The sequence below is a fragment of the Drosophila gunungcola genome, chromosome 3R, assembly GCF_025200985.1.
Source record: "Drosophila gunungcola strain Sukarami chromosome 3R, Dgunungcola_SK_2, whole genome shotgun sequence".
Taxonomy (NCBI): domain Eukaryota; kingdom Metazoa; phylum Arthropoda; class Insecta; order Diptera; family Drosophilidae; genus Drosophila; species Drosophila gunungcola.
In genome coordinates, this window is record NC_069139.1 from 19,187,023 (window position 1) to 19,204,365 (window position 17,343).

A 17,343-nucleotide genomic window follows, 5' to 3' on the forward strand; every position below is an offset into this window, starting at 1 on the left:
GGGGTGTGTGCAATCGTTTTGAGAATAAAACAATGCGTGATGGTGCATAACGAGTCTTACATAAGGCCCCAATGAACAGGGGATTACGTATACGTAATGCTCCCCTGCCCTGCCGCAATTTGTTCGAAAATTTGCTATTTCTAATTACGCTAATAAACGCAATGGCTTGGGACACATTTTCACTTGTCCGCGGCGACGTGAGGTGAGGTGCACCGAGGATGGTAGCCTTGGAATACAACCAGCGAACAGCTGTTCGTGCAATCAACCATACAAATGAGCAATGATAAATGCTACAGCGAAATGTATAATTTCAATCCTTAACATTTGATTTTCACAATCTCAACTCGTGTGCGGAGAGCGTAAGGGAAATGGAACTTAAGCATTTGTGACACGAAACAAATCGCAAAGAGCCCAAAATCTTGATTTCGAAACATTATTTTTTTGGCTCAAATGATGCTCTGAGCAATATGCGGAATGAGCACCGCATTGTCTATAATTAAACATTCTTCCAAAACGAAAGTGCTGAGAGAGAAAGTGATCAAGTGCAAAGGAAATTTCCAATCAATCAAAGAACGTTAAAAACAAAAAACAAGTAAAATATTAAAATAATTAAAAAAAAAAGTTTCCAACACGAATGCTATTAATTTCCCTTAGGCTTTGCCCAAGAATCCGCCGGGTTGTTCCCAAATTGTCAGCAGCGAGCGCCACCCGGCGAGAGGAAATTAAAAAAGAAAATGGAAAACACTGAAAGAGCATTAGGCGAAAACCCACTCACTCACTCAACTGTGTGTGCTTTTGACAAAAATTCGTGCTACGAAAATATCAAAATCGAATAATTTTCGCGGTCACAAGGTAAATTCATGGTATATGCATGTTGAGTTACGAATTGGTTTTGGACCGGGAGAGATCGTCTCGTATACTCGTGTACGGCACACCGAAATTTCCTCCTTTCAGACTAGATAGAAAATAGATGTGATAGGTGTTGGGAAAATTCGAGCTGGCCCTGTTCAAAAAACGACACGCACACGACGTGCGCAGACGACCAAAACGAAGACGACCACGACGGCCAGAAATAAGCAAATTATTTAGCTAACAATCATCGAAAGGGACACTAAGGATTACCCAGCCGACGATTGTTGGTTAAATTTTGCTATTGGCAGCGCGAGAATTCTTTAAAATAATACAAATGCTTACTGTTGTTGATAACTAATCGATCTGCAAAGTGAAAGAAATAACGAAAAAGTGCAAAATTGGAAATCCATTGAAACTGTGAAAAAATTTGTGCGAGCCTATATATCCTATATATAAACACCAAATTCCCAACACGCATCCTATCCCATTTGCATATATATTTAGCTAAAAAAATTATCCATTGGCTCTCTGGCCTTAAATAATCTTTGGTTTTCGAATTCTTTACTCTTTCATTTAGTGCATTTAAACGAGCGCATATATAGCGGATGCATATATATGCAGAATACGAGCAAAAGTGTTAATTTTAATTTTCCATAATTATTCATAATTACGGAAAACTTGCAAGGAGAATTTATGACGTGGATAAAGTGCTAACCACGCTGGAAACTCGAGGATAATTTGTTGTTTTGATTATTATGGGGCGGCTAACCATTTGGTTCCTCCTGGGACTAACGTTACTCGCCGTCTCCAATCATGGTGAGTATCCTTAATATCATAAATATTCGCGTTTCCTTTCCGTTTCGTTATGTAAGGCAAAAGGGCGAGGGGTCGCTTTCAAATTTCTTGACACTTTTTCAACCAGCCTGGGCAGGCATTATGCAATTTTATAACAAAAAGCCAAGAAAAACAGAAGGAAAACGTCTGAAAAAAAAGAAATATGTATTAATATACGTTTAAAAATATTTGCCTGAGTTTGTGCGTTCTCTATATTTTGTGGATCGGTGTTGGTGTCTGCAAACGTCAGTGGACGACACTTTGGGCATTGGTATATTAGAATAGCCCCGTACACTTGACTTGGCCAACCACTAGTGGCAGCACAAATACAGATATAAGTTTGCCGACTTTTTTTTCGGGAGAACTGAGACTTTTGCGCCGCTTGGTCGCTCTTCGTTGTCATCGTTTGTAATATTTTTAAATTTAGAAATTTTTAAGTTATTTTATTTGCGCTCTGCGAGCGCTTTTCATCTATCTATTTTCCCACCCGTGTGTGCGAAATGTCTCTGTATATTTTGTTTGGTTTGCTCAAGTTTGCAAAACAGACACAGAAAAAAAAGGGAAATGGATAGAAAAAATGAGAAATGGCGCAAATGCTGTGTACTATATATATTATGGGCTGGGATGGGCTCGATTGCAGCAACATAAACACAATATGCATGCAGTCCGTCGGCGAAATTTGTATAAATAATTCTATCAATGCGGTTAGCAATGAAATGCGAAATTGTTCAAATACCTTCCTGCCCACAAACGCCCTGAAATAAATTAATTCATTTAATTCATCCGCCGACAGGCGACCTGCACATTGAAAGCCGATAAGCAAACTCATTTAAATCAGGCTCAGGCTGTTGCCTTTTGATATATGGCCAAGCCAGACATTTGTCCTAATTATCTGAAAATACGAAAGTAATTAGCCGAGCGACCTCACCACCAGTCCGTCAATCAAAAGACGACCTTCCATTACCAAAAAGCAAATTCTGAAGATGTAGAATATTCCATTGCAAATGGTACGCCCCCGCATCCGGATTTTCGGAGCAGTAAGGTGGCTAAGAGAAACAAAAATAAAGAAGTAAGGCCAAAGTGGGCGAGCAGCCAACAGAATGGTACAGAAATTTACTCATCCACAAGCTGGCGAAATGTGTTTGAGTTTTCATCTTTTAAAAATAAAATTCATAAATCCGCCGCATATATTCCGAAGTGTGTATGTTTGTGCACTGCGAGTACCATAAATAATGTCAAGTTTGAACAGATAGAATGACCTCGCCGTTGGCGCTGACATCAAACTGAGAAAGTGCGGCCATTGTTCTTGGATGACGAGATGAAAATAGCTTAGGGCCTTTCCTAGGGCTTCCTGGTTTCTGGGCAATACTCGGATTACAAATTGACCTGTCATGCTCTTTTTCACTAATTTCAGTTGGGTTTGTCAATGCCGATGTCGGACCAAGCGAATCAGAATGTCGACCCTACATTGAAAAGGCCATACATGAATTGAAAACAGGTAAGGGCTTGTAAAATTTTGTAAATGAACAGAAGTGGACTTTACTTTTACAAAATATTAAATTGTTTTAAAAACCAATTTGATGAACTGCTAAAAATCTAAAAGTCTCAACAGTATTATTAAGCCAATCGGTATTATACATTTCAGTGTCGTACCACATAATAAATTTGGTTAAATAGGCCATTAAGATATAATATATCTGAATACCAGAATGATATCATTTTGGCAATCCAAAAAACCTTTTTATATGAGTAACACTCAATTTATAGTCTTTTTTGAGGATATTTCATAAGCATATATATTTTCAGATGGTGTCAGAGATGGATCTGGAGAACTGCAATCCGATCAGCCACGTGGGGACGACGACGATGATGACGATGATGGTGGGCTATCCGCGGTTGATGAGAAAGAGACGATTGAAATTGAAACTGTCGAATTGGATTCCACAGAGGACGCGAAAAGTGCCAACGACTTAGATGGAGATGGTATTCCCGATGACGAGGACGATGATATCGATGGGGATGGCATACCGAACGACAAGGACGATGACATCGATGGAGATGGCATACCAAACGACGAGGATGAGGACATTGATGGCGATGGCATACCGAATGAAGAGGACGACGATATCGATGGGGATGGTGTGCCAAACTCCAAGGACGAGGACATCGATGGGGATGGTGTGCCCAACCATAGGGACGAAGACATCGATGGAGATGGCAAGGCAAATCACGGTGAGTTTGGTCGATCAGGGAATCGACTTATATATTAAATTCCTACTCTAATCTTACAGAGGATGATGATCTAGATGGCGATGGTACCCTAAATCATGGTATGTTTTAAATTACATTTCGCTTTGGCCATAAGAATTATTTTGCCTAATTACAAAAGCTTACATTTTATTTTTCATTATTAGGTTCATTTATTTGTTTCGTTTTTATAAAAATAAATTGCTCAATTTAAAAGTCTTTTTTGATTTTCAGATATTTGCAACCTAGCGCTTTAATCTTATTTTAGTTTCAGCATCTTTACTTGCTTGTGGTTAATCATAAACAGTACAATTTTTCATCAATTTTTGAACATTTCAGAGGACGATGATCTTGATGGCGACGGTGTTCCCAATTCGGAAGATGAAGATCTAGATGGTGATGGAAAAGTCAATCACGGTGGGCAAACAAAGATCTTTTTAGGGGAAATTTATTTATTTATGTTTTGCAATCAACAGAGGATGAAGACCTTGATGGCGACGGCGTGAATAATGACGACGACGACGATCTGGATGGTGATGGCAAAGTAAACCACGGTTAGTATTGCATAAATCTTCGTTTTAAGCTCATGTGACTTATTTTAAAATTCACATTTCCATGCTGCCATTTCCAGAGGACGAAGACATTGATGGAGATGGCGTGAAGAACGAAAAGGATGACGATTTGGATGGCGATGGCACGAACAATTCCCGTATGCTTAACTTTAAATATATATTTTTTAAATGTTTATAAATGACCCTAAACCCCTGTAGAGGATGAAGATCTGGATGGTGATGGTGTGCCAAACGAAAAGGACGACGATCTGGATGGTGATGGCATCCTGAATGAGCACGACGGCGATGTGGATGGCGATGGAGTTCCCAACGAGCACGACCACAAGGATAGCGGTGAGAATGCCGATGATGATGATGATGACGATGATGAGGATGAGAAGGAGGCGGTCAAGAAGCGCAGCAAACGCGAAGTTGATGCTGCTCCCGTCATTGACATTGAAGCTCCTCCAAGTCCTGCCGAAGAATTCCCCGTAGAGGAGGAAGTCGTCAAGGAGGAATCTGCCGAGGAGGAAGCCGAAGTTGAGGCCGTGAAAGAACAGGAGCCCGAAGAGGAAGCTGTGCAGGAGCAGGAACCGGAAGTAGAGGCAGCCGAACCGGAACCAGTCAAACAGGAAGAAGAAAAGGTCGAATCCGAGGAAATTAAGGAGGAGGAGAAGCCAGCTCCAGTCGAAGAGGCCGAGGAGGAAGCTGTAGAGCCGGAAGTCGCTCCCAAGGAACCCGAAACCGTCCAGGAAGATGCCGTGGAATCTGAGGAAGCCAAGGATGAACCGCAGGCCGATGCTGCCAAGGAAACCGCTGATGATGACGATGAAGATGATGATGACACAAAGCCAGAAGACGAGCTTCTCTGGGTTAGTATCTAAAAAACACCCTTTTAATCTTGGAATACCAATGAAAATATTATTTTTAGGAAGGAATTATCCCTGAAAACCGTCGCAGTCGCCAGCACATCACCGAGCTGCTCCAACTCGACGAGGAGTTCAATGCCCGCGAGAAGGCCACCGACAATGTGGCCGAGATCATCCTGCGGGACATCAAACGCATCTACGAGAACGCTGTGAAGCCCCTGGAGACTCTTTACAAGTACCGCGATCTGAGCAACCGCCACTTCAGCGATCCCGAAATCTTCTCGAAGCCACTGATTCTGTTCATGGGACCCTGGTCGGGTGGCAAGTCGTCCATCCTTAACTATCTGACCGACAACGAGTACACACCCAACTCTTTGAGAACTGGTAAGTATTAAATATAATAGTATACATTTTAAATTTAGAATCAGGCTATTAATTTTTAAAATATAAAACTAAATAAAACTAAAATTCATGGTAAGTATCAAGCCTTGTTTCAACATTATTTATAGTATATTTCAAAAGATCTTAAAGGCTCATGCTTTTTATAATTTAATTTATTTACACCCCAAAAGTTATTGGTTTTAATTTAAGATGTATTTTAAAAATGTTTAAAGAGATAATAAGGAACAAATAATACAAAATATTTATCATGGGGTTTTGTAAAATAATTTAAACTTTAATTTCAACCTATATTAATTCTAAAAATATTATTTATTCTAATAAAATTTCCCTTAACTGTCTTTCCCCAACCAAAAACAGGTGCTGAACCCTCTCCGGCCTACTTCAACATTCTGATGTGGGGCAACGAGACGGAGGTTCTCGACGGCACCCAATTGGCAGCGGACTACACCTTCTCTGGCCTGCAGAAGTTCGGCCAAGGATTGGAGGAGCGACTGCGGGGCCTGAAGATGAAGAGCAAGATCCTCGAGAAGGTAGGCTATAGACCCATATCTGGCAGGGCAGATCAGGGATAGAGTACTAGTACTAGTACTAGTACTAGTACTAGTACTAGTACTAGTACTAGCTCGTCAGGTGCAGCCAAGCATTAACTTGTCTCCCAGGGCAGCAGCTCGTCGATTGGGAAACTGCAAATAGCTGGCCATCTGCCAATCGGAATTTATAGCTTTTAGCGCACAGACTGCATTAATTTCGTTATTAATAAATTGATGCGGGCTGCAGTAAGGCAGCAAAGGCAGCGAAGGCAGAGAGAGAATTACTAAATTTAAGCACTTGGCGATGTGTTTTTCAGGTCAACATCGTCGAGATACCCGGCATTCTAGAGGTGCGCAAACAAGTGTCCCGCGTCTTCCCCTTCAACGACGCCTGCCAGTGGTTCATCGATCGTGCGGACATCATCTTTCTGGTCTACGACCCGGCCAAGTTGGATGTGGGTCCCGAGACGGAGGCCATTCTCGACCAGCTGAAGGGGCGCGAGTACCAGACGCGCATCATCCTCAACAAGGCGGACACCGTCAAGCCGGAGGAGCTGTTGCGCGTCCAGGGCGCCCTCATCTGGAACATCTCGCCGCTGATGTCCTCCGCCCAGCCGCCGCTCATGTACACGACCTCGCTGTGGACGCATCCCTACCAGGATGGCGCCCCGGCCCGCCTGCTGCTCGCCCAGGAGCGCGCCTTCCTGCGTGACCTGCGCACGGCCATTGACAAGCGCATCGAGCACAAGATCGCCAGCGCCCGCCGTTTCGCGGTGAGTACTCGGGCGTATGAGTGATATTTATGATAACTTGGACATGTGCGCCAATTTGGGCAATATGTTACATCAATTCCATGAATCAGTTAGGGTACTAAGCTTAATTGTGTATCACGACCTAAATAATATTATATATTGGGCGTATACGTAATTATTATATTGCACCGTGAATCAAGTATGGCTAAAATGTTAAAAGACTTTAATAAATTAGTACAAATATTCAAGTTAGATATTTTAAAGAAAATATAAAAAAAAAAATAAAATTAAATAAATTTAAAAAAACAAAATAACAAAATAAAATAAAAAATGGATGTACAATTGTTAAAGATTCATTAAAAATTATAATAGTTTGTTTTTAAGCTCAATCACATATTCCAGCAGTCCTTTACGCAAATAGTTTCAAATATCAATAATTCTTAAATGTTAAATTTGAACTAATTTTAATTTTTAATAATTTTGAGACGTTAAATAAGCATAAGCATGTTAAGGAGAAAATTTCTGTAATATTTAGTTTTTCTAAAAGCTGTTTAATATATCTCATTATAAATATTTGTAATCAACAGGTGCGCGTGCGTAACCACGCCAAGATGGTGGACTGCTACCTGAACACGTTCAACAACCACAAGACGCTGTTCGGCAACAAGAAGCGCATTGCGGACGACATAATCGACCACCCGCAGAACTACCACATCTACGAGGGACTCTCCACGCTGACGAACATCTCGCGCTACGATCTGCCCGATCCGGAGGTCTACCGCGACTTCTTCCGCCTGAACCCGCTGTACGAGTTCAAGAAGCTGAGGGACACCTGCACCTATTTCCGCGGATGTCCGATCACCAAACTGGACCTGGCCATTGCCTACGAGCTGCCCGAGTTGGCCGGCAAGTACAAGAAGATGTCCGAGTCGGCTTTGGCCACCATCGAGGCCCAGCAGCGGGATGGGGATGGTGGGGTCCTTAACCAGGCCGATCCCAAAAAGACGAGTTGAGGTGTTGGCTCCTCCAGAGGAGAAAACCTGCCATTTAGTTTGTTTTAGTGAGAGATAGAGAGAATGTGACATCGGCACCGGTAACCGTCTATAGAGAATTAATATCGAGAAGGGAGAAATGGAGAAAGGCGACGTGAGAGAGAGGGGACACACTTACAGGGCAAAGGAGAAATGTTTTGTTGTCTTTGTTGAAGAACCCCCAAACTATTGGTAGAGAACAACAGCGCAAGACAGAAAAACAAGGCCATTGTTTCTAGAGGAAAGAGAGAGGGATTTAACGAGAGGGACAGAGCAACGGTTGCCTTGGAGGACTTTTCGATTTCAACCGCGTTGCTGGAGATCTTTATTTTCAATTATTATATTACACTTAACCGAACTGAGAGCTTTATGAGAGGGAAACTAATGCAATATCGAGAGCAAAGCACACAAACACACACAGAATAGTTTCATATTTAACCGAGTAGAGAGGTAACATCGAGTCTTTTCTAGGCGAGTAGATCAGCACTTAACCCATAACTGAGAGCAATAGCTAATAGACGAACCATCGACGAATTCTAACCCATACACAACCCACATAATCCGACCCCTCATTGGCCAGCATCCCATTACAATTCCCAACTGCCCAGTTTTTTCTTTTCTTTCCTCGAATAGTAGTGGACAACAGCGCAGAGTTTTGATTTTGAGATCTGAGATTTGAGATTTGATTTTAGAGCAAATGGAATTTCGTAAAGTTTTAATTTTTGTTTTTTGGTTCCTGACCCTGACGATTTTTCGTAGTTGATAAGACTTTTTTGATAAAAGCAAACAGTGAAGACTATAATAAAGAATTTAACATATTTACTTAGACGCATGTGAGATAAAATGAACTTTTTGACGAGCGTAAGCAGCTCGTATACATTAAATACAAATAATCAATTTTACACACTGAAAACCTATGTAAAATGAACTGTGAGAGCGGGTGAAATACACAACTAAATAAAACAACGGAAAACCCCAAGCAATTATGTGTTTTATTCAAGCAATTTGATTTACAAAATCATGCTAGTCCATGGAAAGAAATATATATGTTTAAATAAGCGGCAGTGCATGTAGTGAAGACTCGCACCAAGAGAGTGTGCATCAATATATATTACCTAGCACTTCCTGTGCTAAGAAAACTCTTTACAATTGCCGGCGAAATTCAGGGTCCCGAAAAACCAACCATTATTTCACTAAAATCTATAACATTTTTAATAATAACCAATAAAAATTGGATGTACACTTTTTGATATCAAACAAAACTACCTCTTAACGAGGTAAGAAAAAATCGTTACGATCAAAATACCAAATTTTCAAATTTTGTGACGAAAAAGGATTTAATTTAATGAATACACTTTTAAAACGATGCAATAGAAAATTCTTAGCTCTCAATGGTTCAAATTTGGCGGGTCCGCAGTCGTATAAGATTAAGATGACCATCATAAAACTACCATATTTTTCGGTATAAAATCATCCCTGCGCCAATTTTCGATAACCTGGCCACTAGAAAATATACAGTGTTGCCTGATTAGGTGTTTCCCCCTAGATTAAGGGTTTTTTTTATGGAATTTTAGGAGAGAATAATATTTAACGTGAAAGTTTAAAATTAACATTTAAAGTTTATTGATTTTACAGAATTTTAATATGCAGTGCTAGCAAGCTTTAATAAAAAAATGACAAAATACAGAAGTTACTTAATTTGTCAGTAAGACTACAAAATATTGAATTTTTGACTTTAATTTTCAGTTAATGTAGTACATGTTTCCGCCTCTTTCTGCAATAAGAAAGAATGCGATTAATTTAGGGGCAATACCGGATTTTTTAGGGAGAAATCGGGGTTCTGCGAGATTATTTAGGTTTAGCCGGTTTTTCATCTGGCAACACTGAAATTACCTAACAATATTTGACAACACACCTCCGGCATAGAGTAATAACTAACTACTTTATTACTCTATGCAAGAATCGGGAAACTGAACATAAACTCACCCGGACTTAACTGAAAATGCATACGGATTTGTCCGCCCATCTGCACACGCCCGCCTGCAACCAGTTGATTGAGGAACTCCAGGCTTGCCACAAAAACGTGAGTCTATGCAAGGAATTATCAGAATTGGTTACTCTAACTATGGAATCCTAATTCCAGAACGCATTCGCCAAATTCGTGGGCATTTGCAACTCCATCGACGACAAGGTGGTAAAGTGTCTCAAGGGCGAACGAATTGCCCGCTCGGCCGCTAATCGCGCAAAAGCCCGCGAACGTCAGGCGAAATACAAGGAAAAGTTGATCCAGGGCGAGAGTAATTAGAGGACTCGGTCATCCAAGATGTCAGTGCAATCTGAGGATCCGCTGGAACCCTTCTATTTCGAGCACGAGGAGCAGGTGATCTGCGGACAGTCGGTTAGTCCCATTACAGATGGCTACCAGGAGGATTATCCCAGCGTTGTGGATCGCTTCTTCACCAGATACTACTACTTTAAGGGAGAGGTGCCATACCAAGTGCTCTACCACTCCAATCGCATTTGCCTGATCTGCCTGGCCCCCGATCATCCTGCTCCAGGTCAGGGCATTTCCTCGGTGAACTTCGATATTGGGAACGTTGATCGCAGCCAGAATGTGGTGAAGGGCAAGGGCAAAAAGGGAGGTATGATCCTGCAGCCGGAGTCCACCTTGGCTTTGCTGACCACCGAGAGCGGGGAGACCTACAAGGTGCCCAGCTGCATTCGGGGCAAACTGGTGGAGGTGAACACCGCGCTGGTGGAGGAGCCCAAGCTCCTAGAGCAACTGCCCGAGGGAGCTGGCTTCTTTGCCATCCTCCTGCCCAAAATCGAGAACTGCGATGCAATCAAGGCGAGTCTGCTTACCCAGGAGCAGTACGAGGCGCGTCTGAAGCACAAGAAGGAGGTGCTACCCAAAATCGAGACCAGCCATGACCAACAAGACAGTCTCTCAATGGAGGAGCCTTTACGTTAAAACGGAGCTAGAAACGTATTTCTGATCTAAACTCTCACTGATAGACTAGTTTAATAAAGTCTATGTATTAATTTGTATATTTTTAAAGGAGAAAATTTTGTTAAGGGATAATTTATTTCCAAGGGAACTTTCAACAGTACAAAAAATTATTTTGTAATAACAATACATTATTTTACTATGACTTATAAAAAAATCATCATAATACCTTTTAAATTTTATGGAAAAAAATTAGTTTAAAACCATTTCCTATAGTGTGTTGTTATTAATTTAATTGGATATATCTTGTTAAGCTGTTTTTCTGTTTAGTTCATGAGAAAAAGTTAGTTTATAAGTTTTGAATTAACAGTGTCTGTTAACGCGCTTCTAGGTTTACAGAGCTGTGTTACGCTAACAGCTCTATGCTAAATGGTTGGCAACGCGAAGCAACACGTGTGAATGATAAACAGCTGTTGAAGCCGCATTTTATTTTTATTTGGAAGCGGAACAGAACTAAGTTCGTAAACTAAACAAGTAAAATGTCTGCTAGTAAGCAAAAAAAACTAAATACCATGGAGGTGGACCCCAACGACGAGGACTCCAGTTCCAGCGAGGATGACGATGACGACGAACCGCACCCAGATGCGTACAGAGGCAACGAGGTAAGTGAGGATTTCAAGGATTCAGAAACAAATATTTTTTAAAGTTTAATATTGTTAGGAGGTGCAAATTGACTTCGAGGGTCGTGCTCCCGTGGATCCCGACGCCCAGGGAATATCACAGCTGCTGCAGAGATTGTTTCTACGAGCCCACATCAATTGCAACCAAATGGCGGATCTTATCATAGGTGAGTTTTCAAATTGATTGAAAGATAGGGTTTCTAAAGGGCTGAACACATATCCTACCATAGAAAGTGCAAATGCATTTGTATACTGCTGTATATACAATACACTGTATAGAATAATCTTGTTTTCTTATTCGACAATATTTGTTTCGGCTACTCCTAAAACTTAGATCTTCCACTTCCAGAAGTCAGCTCTATTTTCCTTTTAAACCAGTTATCTAAGCAAACTCTCCATTATTCCCAGCTCAAAACTACGTGGGAAGCGTAATTTGCCAGTGCGACGACGAGGGTGCCGAAAGCGAAACGGACGACGAAAACATGGTCGAGGATGGCACTGTCTTCGGGATCACTTCCGTGCTGAATCTGACCGCCAAGAAGGACCAGCCCAGCATCGCTCAGCTACGAACGTACCTACTAGATCGTGCCAAGTCCCACGCTTCGGAGCAAGTGCAACAGCAACTGAAGGCGCTCCTCGATAGCGAACAACGTCATGTGGGCTTCCTGGTCAACGAGCGGTTCATCAACATACCAGCCCAGATCTCTGTGCCACTGCTGCAGAATCTCCAGCAGGAAATGGAAGCAGCCAAGGCAAAGAATATGAAGTTCGACTTCGGCACACTGCTGCTCCTGGTTAAGTTCTACAGAAAGGAGGCCAAGAAGGGAAAACCAGCCGAGGACAACTACACCAATGCTGAGGATGAGTTGCTTTCTGACCGGGCTAAGTTCTCCTTCGAGTATTCCGTGGCTTCCGAGACGGACTCTGGCATGTCTGGTGATTGGCTGGAAGGCGATGCCGTGATGACTCCCTACCGAAAACTTCTGGTCCTGGAGGCCAAGCAGCTGCCACAACTAATTGACGACATACAGGCCTTCATTAATGGTGAATAAATAATAATTCTGTTGAAAACTGGTGTTTTTCTAGAAAGGGCTGTAAAAGAAAGTTTAATATAAGGAAATTTAAGATCCCAGATTAGCCAGCGTATACACCATCGCATAATACAGCAAAACAGTAAAAAAAACTATTCTAATGTTTTAATTATTTAATAACACCACCAAAATAGTTTTTTTAAAAAATCTTCTTTGCTTAAAATTACCTAAAATAGGACAAGTATTTAAGACTACAAGTAATTCGATTATAAACATTAAAGATCAAATTTGTGGATGTGAATATGTAGGATCACAGTTCAGCGAGGGTACTAAATATTCGAACCCAAAGCTTTCTAAATCCATCGCGTCGATTGGCAACGCGGGCAAATGGCAAACAGCTGGCCGGCGTTTGAAAGCTCCGCACATGCCGGCTGGTCTACTGTAAAAAACCTTTGTTTTCTGGCCAAGAAACTGCATCACCCGAAGTGGACGTGACTGGCAAGACTCCCAACTGAGCGACGTGAGTAGACTTTGCCTTTGTTGTTTACGGTTTATATCCGAATATCCGAGTTCTAGTATTACATTGCGATCATACTGGCGATTAATCATCGCTCGTCCGATTTGTATTCCACCAAGTAGCCAAGTAACAATTAAAAACAAAAGCCCGCTGGCGTTTGTTAAACGTATAAAAAGCTTGCCCACCCAGCCAGAACATTGCAAATCGCACTATAGAGAGTTATCAGAACCGCTCCTTATCGCCTGTTTTCGCTGCAGCGCTTTGCTCCCATCTCAAAACTTGAAGTTCAGTGACGCCCCACCTGCCGACCGACCAAGTCGCACTGCTGCCTCCAAACACTCGACATGGGTATCGAAAAGTGAGTACAAACTACATACATAAGTGCTAAACTAGAGGGTGTGCCTAAATTATGGGGATTAGTTATCTGGCCACGCTTAGCGATCGATTTGAAAAGCTCCCGGAGATTCGCCATCTTTTACAGCCAAGGTTAATCGTGTAGCACTCTTGTATGCCCAAGTTATACCAAAATTATATCTTGACATACATATCTCGGTTTTAATTTGTTGTACAGGAAATTCCACACTTTATCTTTTCAAAAAAGATAAAAATTCATCAACTGATGTCTGGAGAAATTGTATCGAAAAGGAGAAAGTTAAAAGAGGAAAATATCAACGTTTAAGTGATAAGGATTTAATGATTCAATGTAATTAGAAAACTAATTTTTATAATCTGGTCATAACGTAATTTATGGGAGAGTTGGAAATAAAATAGTCTAAAGCATTTTCCAAATTGTTCAAATTTTCTTTAATTTTAGTTGGTAAAACAAAGTGTAAGCCAATATAAGATATGCAAAATACTTACTTATAAAAACTTGTTAATTGTTGAAAAGTTGGAAGTGGAATAGACCTTATAATTTTCCAAATTTTTAATTATTTTTGCTTTAAAAGTGTTTCTTGTTAATATTTTGCCTGCTGGTACACCTTTTTTTTTCCAAAGTGGGAAATTAGTTTATGATTGTGGTCATTCCAAATGCTTATCGCAATTCTTTATAGCACTTTAAATTAAGATAATCTCAGCGCCAGGAATGAGGCTAAAATGGAAGCAATACAATCTTAAGACATGGGCATGGTCATTTTTATTTTAATGGGGATTTTTATTTTAAAAATCCAAAAAAAAAGTAAGTTTAATAAAGGCCAGGGGTTGTTATGAAACGTGAGCGATTGCATCAGTTAATAAAACCCCTATGACGTGATAAAATGCAATGCAATCAAACGCCATTGCATGTATTGTTGACACCCAGAAATGTTTCTTAATGAATATCAATAACAATTCCGTTGCGCACTTTATGTGTGCTTCCCCAGAATGCTACCATGCACCCTCCGGCTGAACAAGCTGATGAGCCAGGCGGGCAACGACTGCCTCTGCATCATCGATCGCGACGCGGTTCCAAATGAGCTGAAGGCGGCCTTCGAGGAGCACCGCAGCTACGACAAGTCCTTTGACAGCAGCATCTCCTGCTTCAAGGCGCCCAATGTGGACCAGCCGGTGGTCTATGCCCCCGTTTCCGAGCTAACCGACTACGACGATGTGAGGAGCTACCAGGAGGCGGCCAAGCAGTCCATGCAGAAGGTGCTCAAGGTGGGTATTGAGAAAACTATCCGTACTTATGATTTTACTTAAAAGTTGGCATTTAAAACCAAACTGAAATCAATTCTCGTTATTCAAAACTAAATTTTTTATATGATTATAATGATACAAAATACCATTATGATTTCTGTTTTTTTCTTCTTTTTAAATCTTAAATATAAACCACTATAGCGTTTTTAATTATTGTGCATATTTTTAAGTTGTTACATATTATCTCTCTCAATTATTTGCTGAAACAACATTTATTGAATCAAAAAAGTAAAATAAAAATATAATATATCGACAAGACAATCAAATATATAAATTAGATGAAGCGATAATAAAATTTAATCTCCTCTTTTCCTAGGCTGGCTTCCAAAACCCATTGTTGTACGTGCCCAAAGTTAAACGCTTCCCTGAGGCCGAGCTCTGCACAGTTCTTGGTGCCCTGGAGCAACTTTATGTGGTAAGTATATATAGTATAAAAAAAAATTTAAAAAATAAATTGTTAATAAACCCATTTTAAATATACCTTTCTTTCAGCCCATTCAACTGCGTGAGGCAGGATCTTGCAAGAAATCCCGCGTGACTGAGCTCAGTGTCCAGATTAACGATCCCAAGGCGGAAGAGATTCTTAAGGAGGCTCTGATATTGGAGGCCGGTCGCTTTGTGGCCCGTGACATTGGAGTTGGAGACCCAGAGCGCATGACACCAATCCAGGTGGAGAAGTACATCAAGCCGCTGTTCGAAAAGCTGAACGTGAATGTGATCAGTGACTCGAAGGTCCTGGAGAAGGAGTATCCCCTGTTTGCGGCTGTGAATCGGGCAGCAGATGCCGTGGAGCGTCACCGCGGTCGCATCATTTTCCTGGAGTACAAGCCCCCGAAGCCGGCGAGGAAGACTCTGATGCTGGTGGGCAAGGGTGTGACCTACGACACCGGTGGCGCTGACATCAAGGCCGGCGGAGTGATGGCCGGCATGTCGCGCGACAAGTGCGGAGCAGCCGCTGCCGCCGGATTCATGCAGGTGGTCAGCAAACTCCAGCCGGATGACATCCATGTGGTGGCAGCCCTGTGCATGGTCCGCAACTCGGTGGGAGAGGAGTGCTACGTGGCCGATGAGATCATCACCTCGCGAGCTGGTCTCCATGTGAGGATTGGGAACACCGATGCCGAAGGCCGCATGTGCATGACCGATGCTCTCTGCCGGATGAAGGAGATGGTCGTGGAGCAGAATCTCCCAGACCCGCATCTCTTCACCATTGCCACTCTGACCGGTCATGCTTTTATCTCGGCCGGCGAGGGCCAGTCGATTGCCATCGACAACAGCGTGGCCCATCGCGAGGATCACGCCAGGAAACTGCAGGCTGCTGGTCAGGCCTTCGGCGAACCCTTCGAGGTTTCCGTACTCCGTCCCAGCGACTTTGCCTTCAATGCCGGCAAGGTGATTGGCGAGGATCTGGTGCAGGCCAACAATGCCCCATCGGTGCGGACGCCTCGAGGACACCAGGTGCCCGCTGCCTTTATGATCAAGGCTTCGGGATTGGACAAGCACGGATTGGACTCCAAGCTGCCGATCAAGTACACCCATATTGATATTGCCGGCAGTGCCGGTGAACACCCAGCGATGCCCACAGCTGCCCCACTGGTTTCCCTGGTGAAGACCCATCTGCAGAAGTAAATCCTTCGAGCATATATTCATCGCGGAGGACGCCAGCTTGATGCCAGAACCCGTACTTACACAAATATACGCATAGCTAACCAACAATATTATCTTTCTGTCCACTAACTGCATCACGTTTTTTAATAAAAGCAAAACCAATTATGTTTCAAGTGTGTTGATTTAAGGATACTACTAATATTTGAGATTTAGAAATTCAATATCAATTTCCTAAACTAATTGTTGTTGAATTTATTAAACAAATTTTATTTTAAAAGGAATCTAGAAAAAATAACACCGTTGTTGTTGCTTAGTAATAGTTGTTGTTGCTTAGTAATAGTAGCGATAACTAAAAAATTTTAATACATATTTTAAATATTTTGAGCTTGCAAAAAGTATAACAAGGTAAAATTTATTATTTGTTCGGTTCGCAATGTTGAATTCCCCCCAAATAAAATGTTAAAATCTAACAGATGCAAAACAACTCATTAAAATAGTTTCAGCTAGAAAGAAATAATTTATTAGGGCCAACTAAGGAAAGCTCGTCTGATTTAATCGTTTGATAAATATTTCAGTTAAAAAGCAAGAAGAAAGTTCAAAATTTTAAAAATCCAATTTCTTTAATGGAGAACAGTTCCCAAAGGGAATATAAAAGCCGTCATGTGCTGATCCAGGTCTTATGGCATTTATTTATTTTTTTTATTACTGCATTTCCCTGCCTCATTGTTTGCATAATTGGCGGGCGCCCTGCATTTCGAGCTCTTGTTGGCCATATACGGCTCATAGCTCTTGGCTCTTTCTCCGCCGCAGCCTTT

General features: G+C 41.6%; 5 protein-coding genes across 10 annotated transcripts; all 5 read left to right on the forward strand.

Moving 5' to 3' along the window:
- Positions 1 to 833: 833 nt before the first annotated feature.
- LOC128252896 (uncharacterized) lies at positions 834 to 9,051 on the forward strand. Of its 5 annotated transcripts, XM_052981080.1 has the most exons (14): positions 991 to 1,281; positions 1,430 to 1,668; positions 3,101 to 3,184; positions 3,493 to 3,567; positions 3,634 to 3,918; positions 3,978 to 4,016; positions 4,273 to 4,350; positions 4,410 to 4,487; positions 4,565 to 4,642; positions 4,704 to 5,356; positions 5,416 to 5,737; positions 6,113 to 6,285; positions 6,603 to 7,058; positions 7,625 to 9,051. In XM_052981080.1, exons 2-14 carry the CDS (start codon positions 1,608 to 1,610, stop codon positions 8,048 to 8,050), a joined length of 2,808 nt encoding a protein of 935 aa, XP_052837040.1. In that variant the 5' UTR covers positions 991 to 1,281; positions 1,430 to 1,607; the 3' UTR covers positions 8,051 to 9,051. The 5 variants fall into 5 exon arrangements, with proteins under 5 accessions (XP_052837039.1, XP_052837037.1, XP_052837038.1 ...); XM_052981079.1 differs by lacking the exon at positions 991 to 1,281 and adding an exon at positions 834 to 852 and having other exon boundaries at positions 3,493 to 3,918; XM_052981077.1 differs by lacking the exon at positions 991 to 1,281 and adding an exon at positions 853 to 924 and having other exon boundaries at positions 3,493 to 3,918.
- A 774-nt stretch (positions 9,052 to 9,825) lies between these two features.
- On the forward strand, positions 9,826 to 10,373 carry LOC128252982 (COX assembly mitochondrial protein 2 homolog). The gene is made up of 2 exons (XM_052981236.1): positions 9,826 to 10,151; positions 10,212 to 10,373. Exons 1-2 carry the CDS (start codon positions 10,071 to 10,073, stop codon positions 10,371 to 10,373), a joined length of 243 nt encoding a protein of 80 aa, XP_052837196.1. The 5' UTR covers positions 9,826 to 10,070.
- An 18-nt stretch (positions 10,374 to 10,391) lies between these two features.
- Positions 10,392 to 11,116, forward strand: LOC128252974 (protein Abitram). The gene has a single exon (XM_052981226.1). It carries the CDS (start codon positions 10,392 to 10,394, stop codon positions 11,037 to 11,039), a length of 648 nt encoding a protein of 215 aa, XP_052837186.1. The 3' UTR covers positions 11,040 to 11,116.
- A 342-nt stretch (positions 11,117 to 11,458) lies between these two features.
- Positions 11,459 to 12,766, forward strand: LOC128262705 (protein BCCIP homolog). Its single transcript, XM_052997147.1, has 3 exons — positions 11,459 to 11,677; positions 11,736 to 11,862; positions 12,104 to 12,766. Exons 1-3 carry the CDS (start codon positions 11,555 to 11,557, stop codon positions 12,745 to 12,747), a joined length of 894 nt encoding a protein of 297 aa, XP_052853107.1. The 5' UTR covers positions 11,459 to 11,554; the 3' UTR covers positions 12,748 to 12,766.
- A 330-nt stretch (positions 12,767 to 13,096) lies between these two features.
- LOC128262700 (putative aminopeptidase W07G4.4) lies at positions 13,097 to 16,696 on the forward strand. 2 transcript variants are annotated; one of them, XM_052997124.1, is made up of 5 exons: positions 13,097 to 13,246; positions 13,501 to 13,601; positions 14,605 to 14,881; positions 15,237 to 15,335; positions 15,413 to 16,696. In XM_052997124.1, exons 2-5 carry the CDS (start codon positions 13,588 to 13,590, stop codon positions 16,547 to 16,549), a joined length of 1,527 nt encoding a protein of 508 aa, XP_052853084.1. In that variant the 5' UTR covers positions 13,097 to 13,246; positions 13,501 to 13,587; the 3' UTR covers positions 16,550 to 16,696. The 2 variants fall into 2 exon arrangements, with proteins under 2 accessions (XP_052853084.1, XP_052853092.1); XM_052997132.1 differs by having other exon boundaries at positions 13,115 to 13,246; positions 13,303 to 13,601.
- Positions 16,697 to 17,343: the final 647 nt, after the last annotated feature.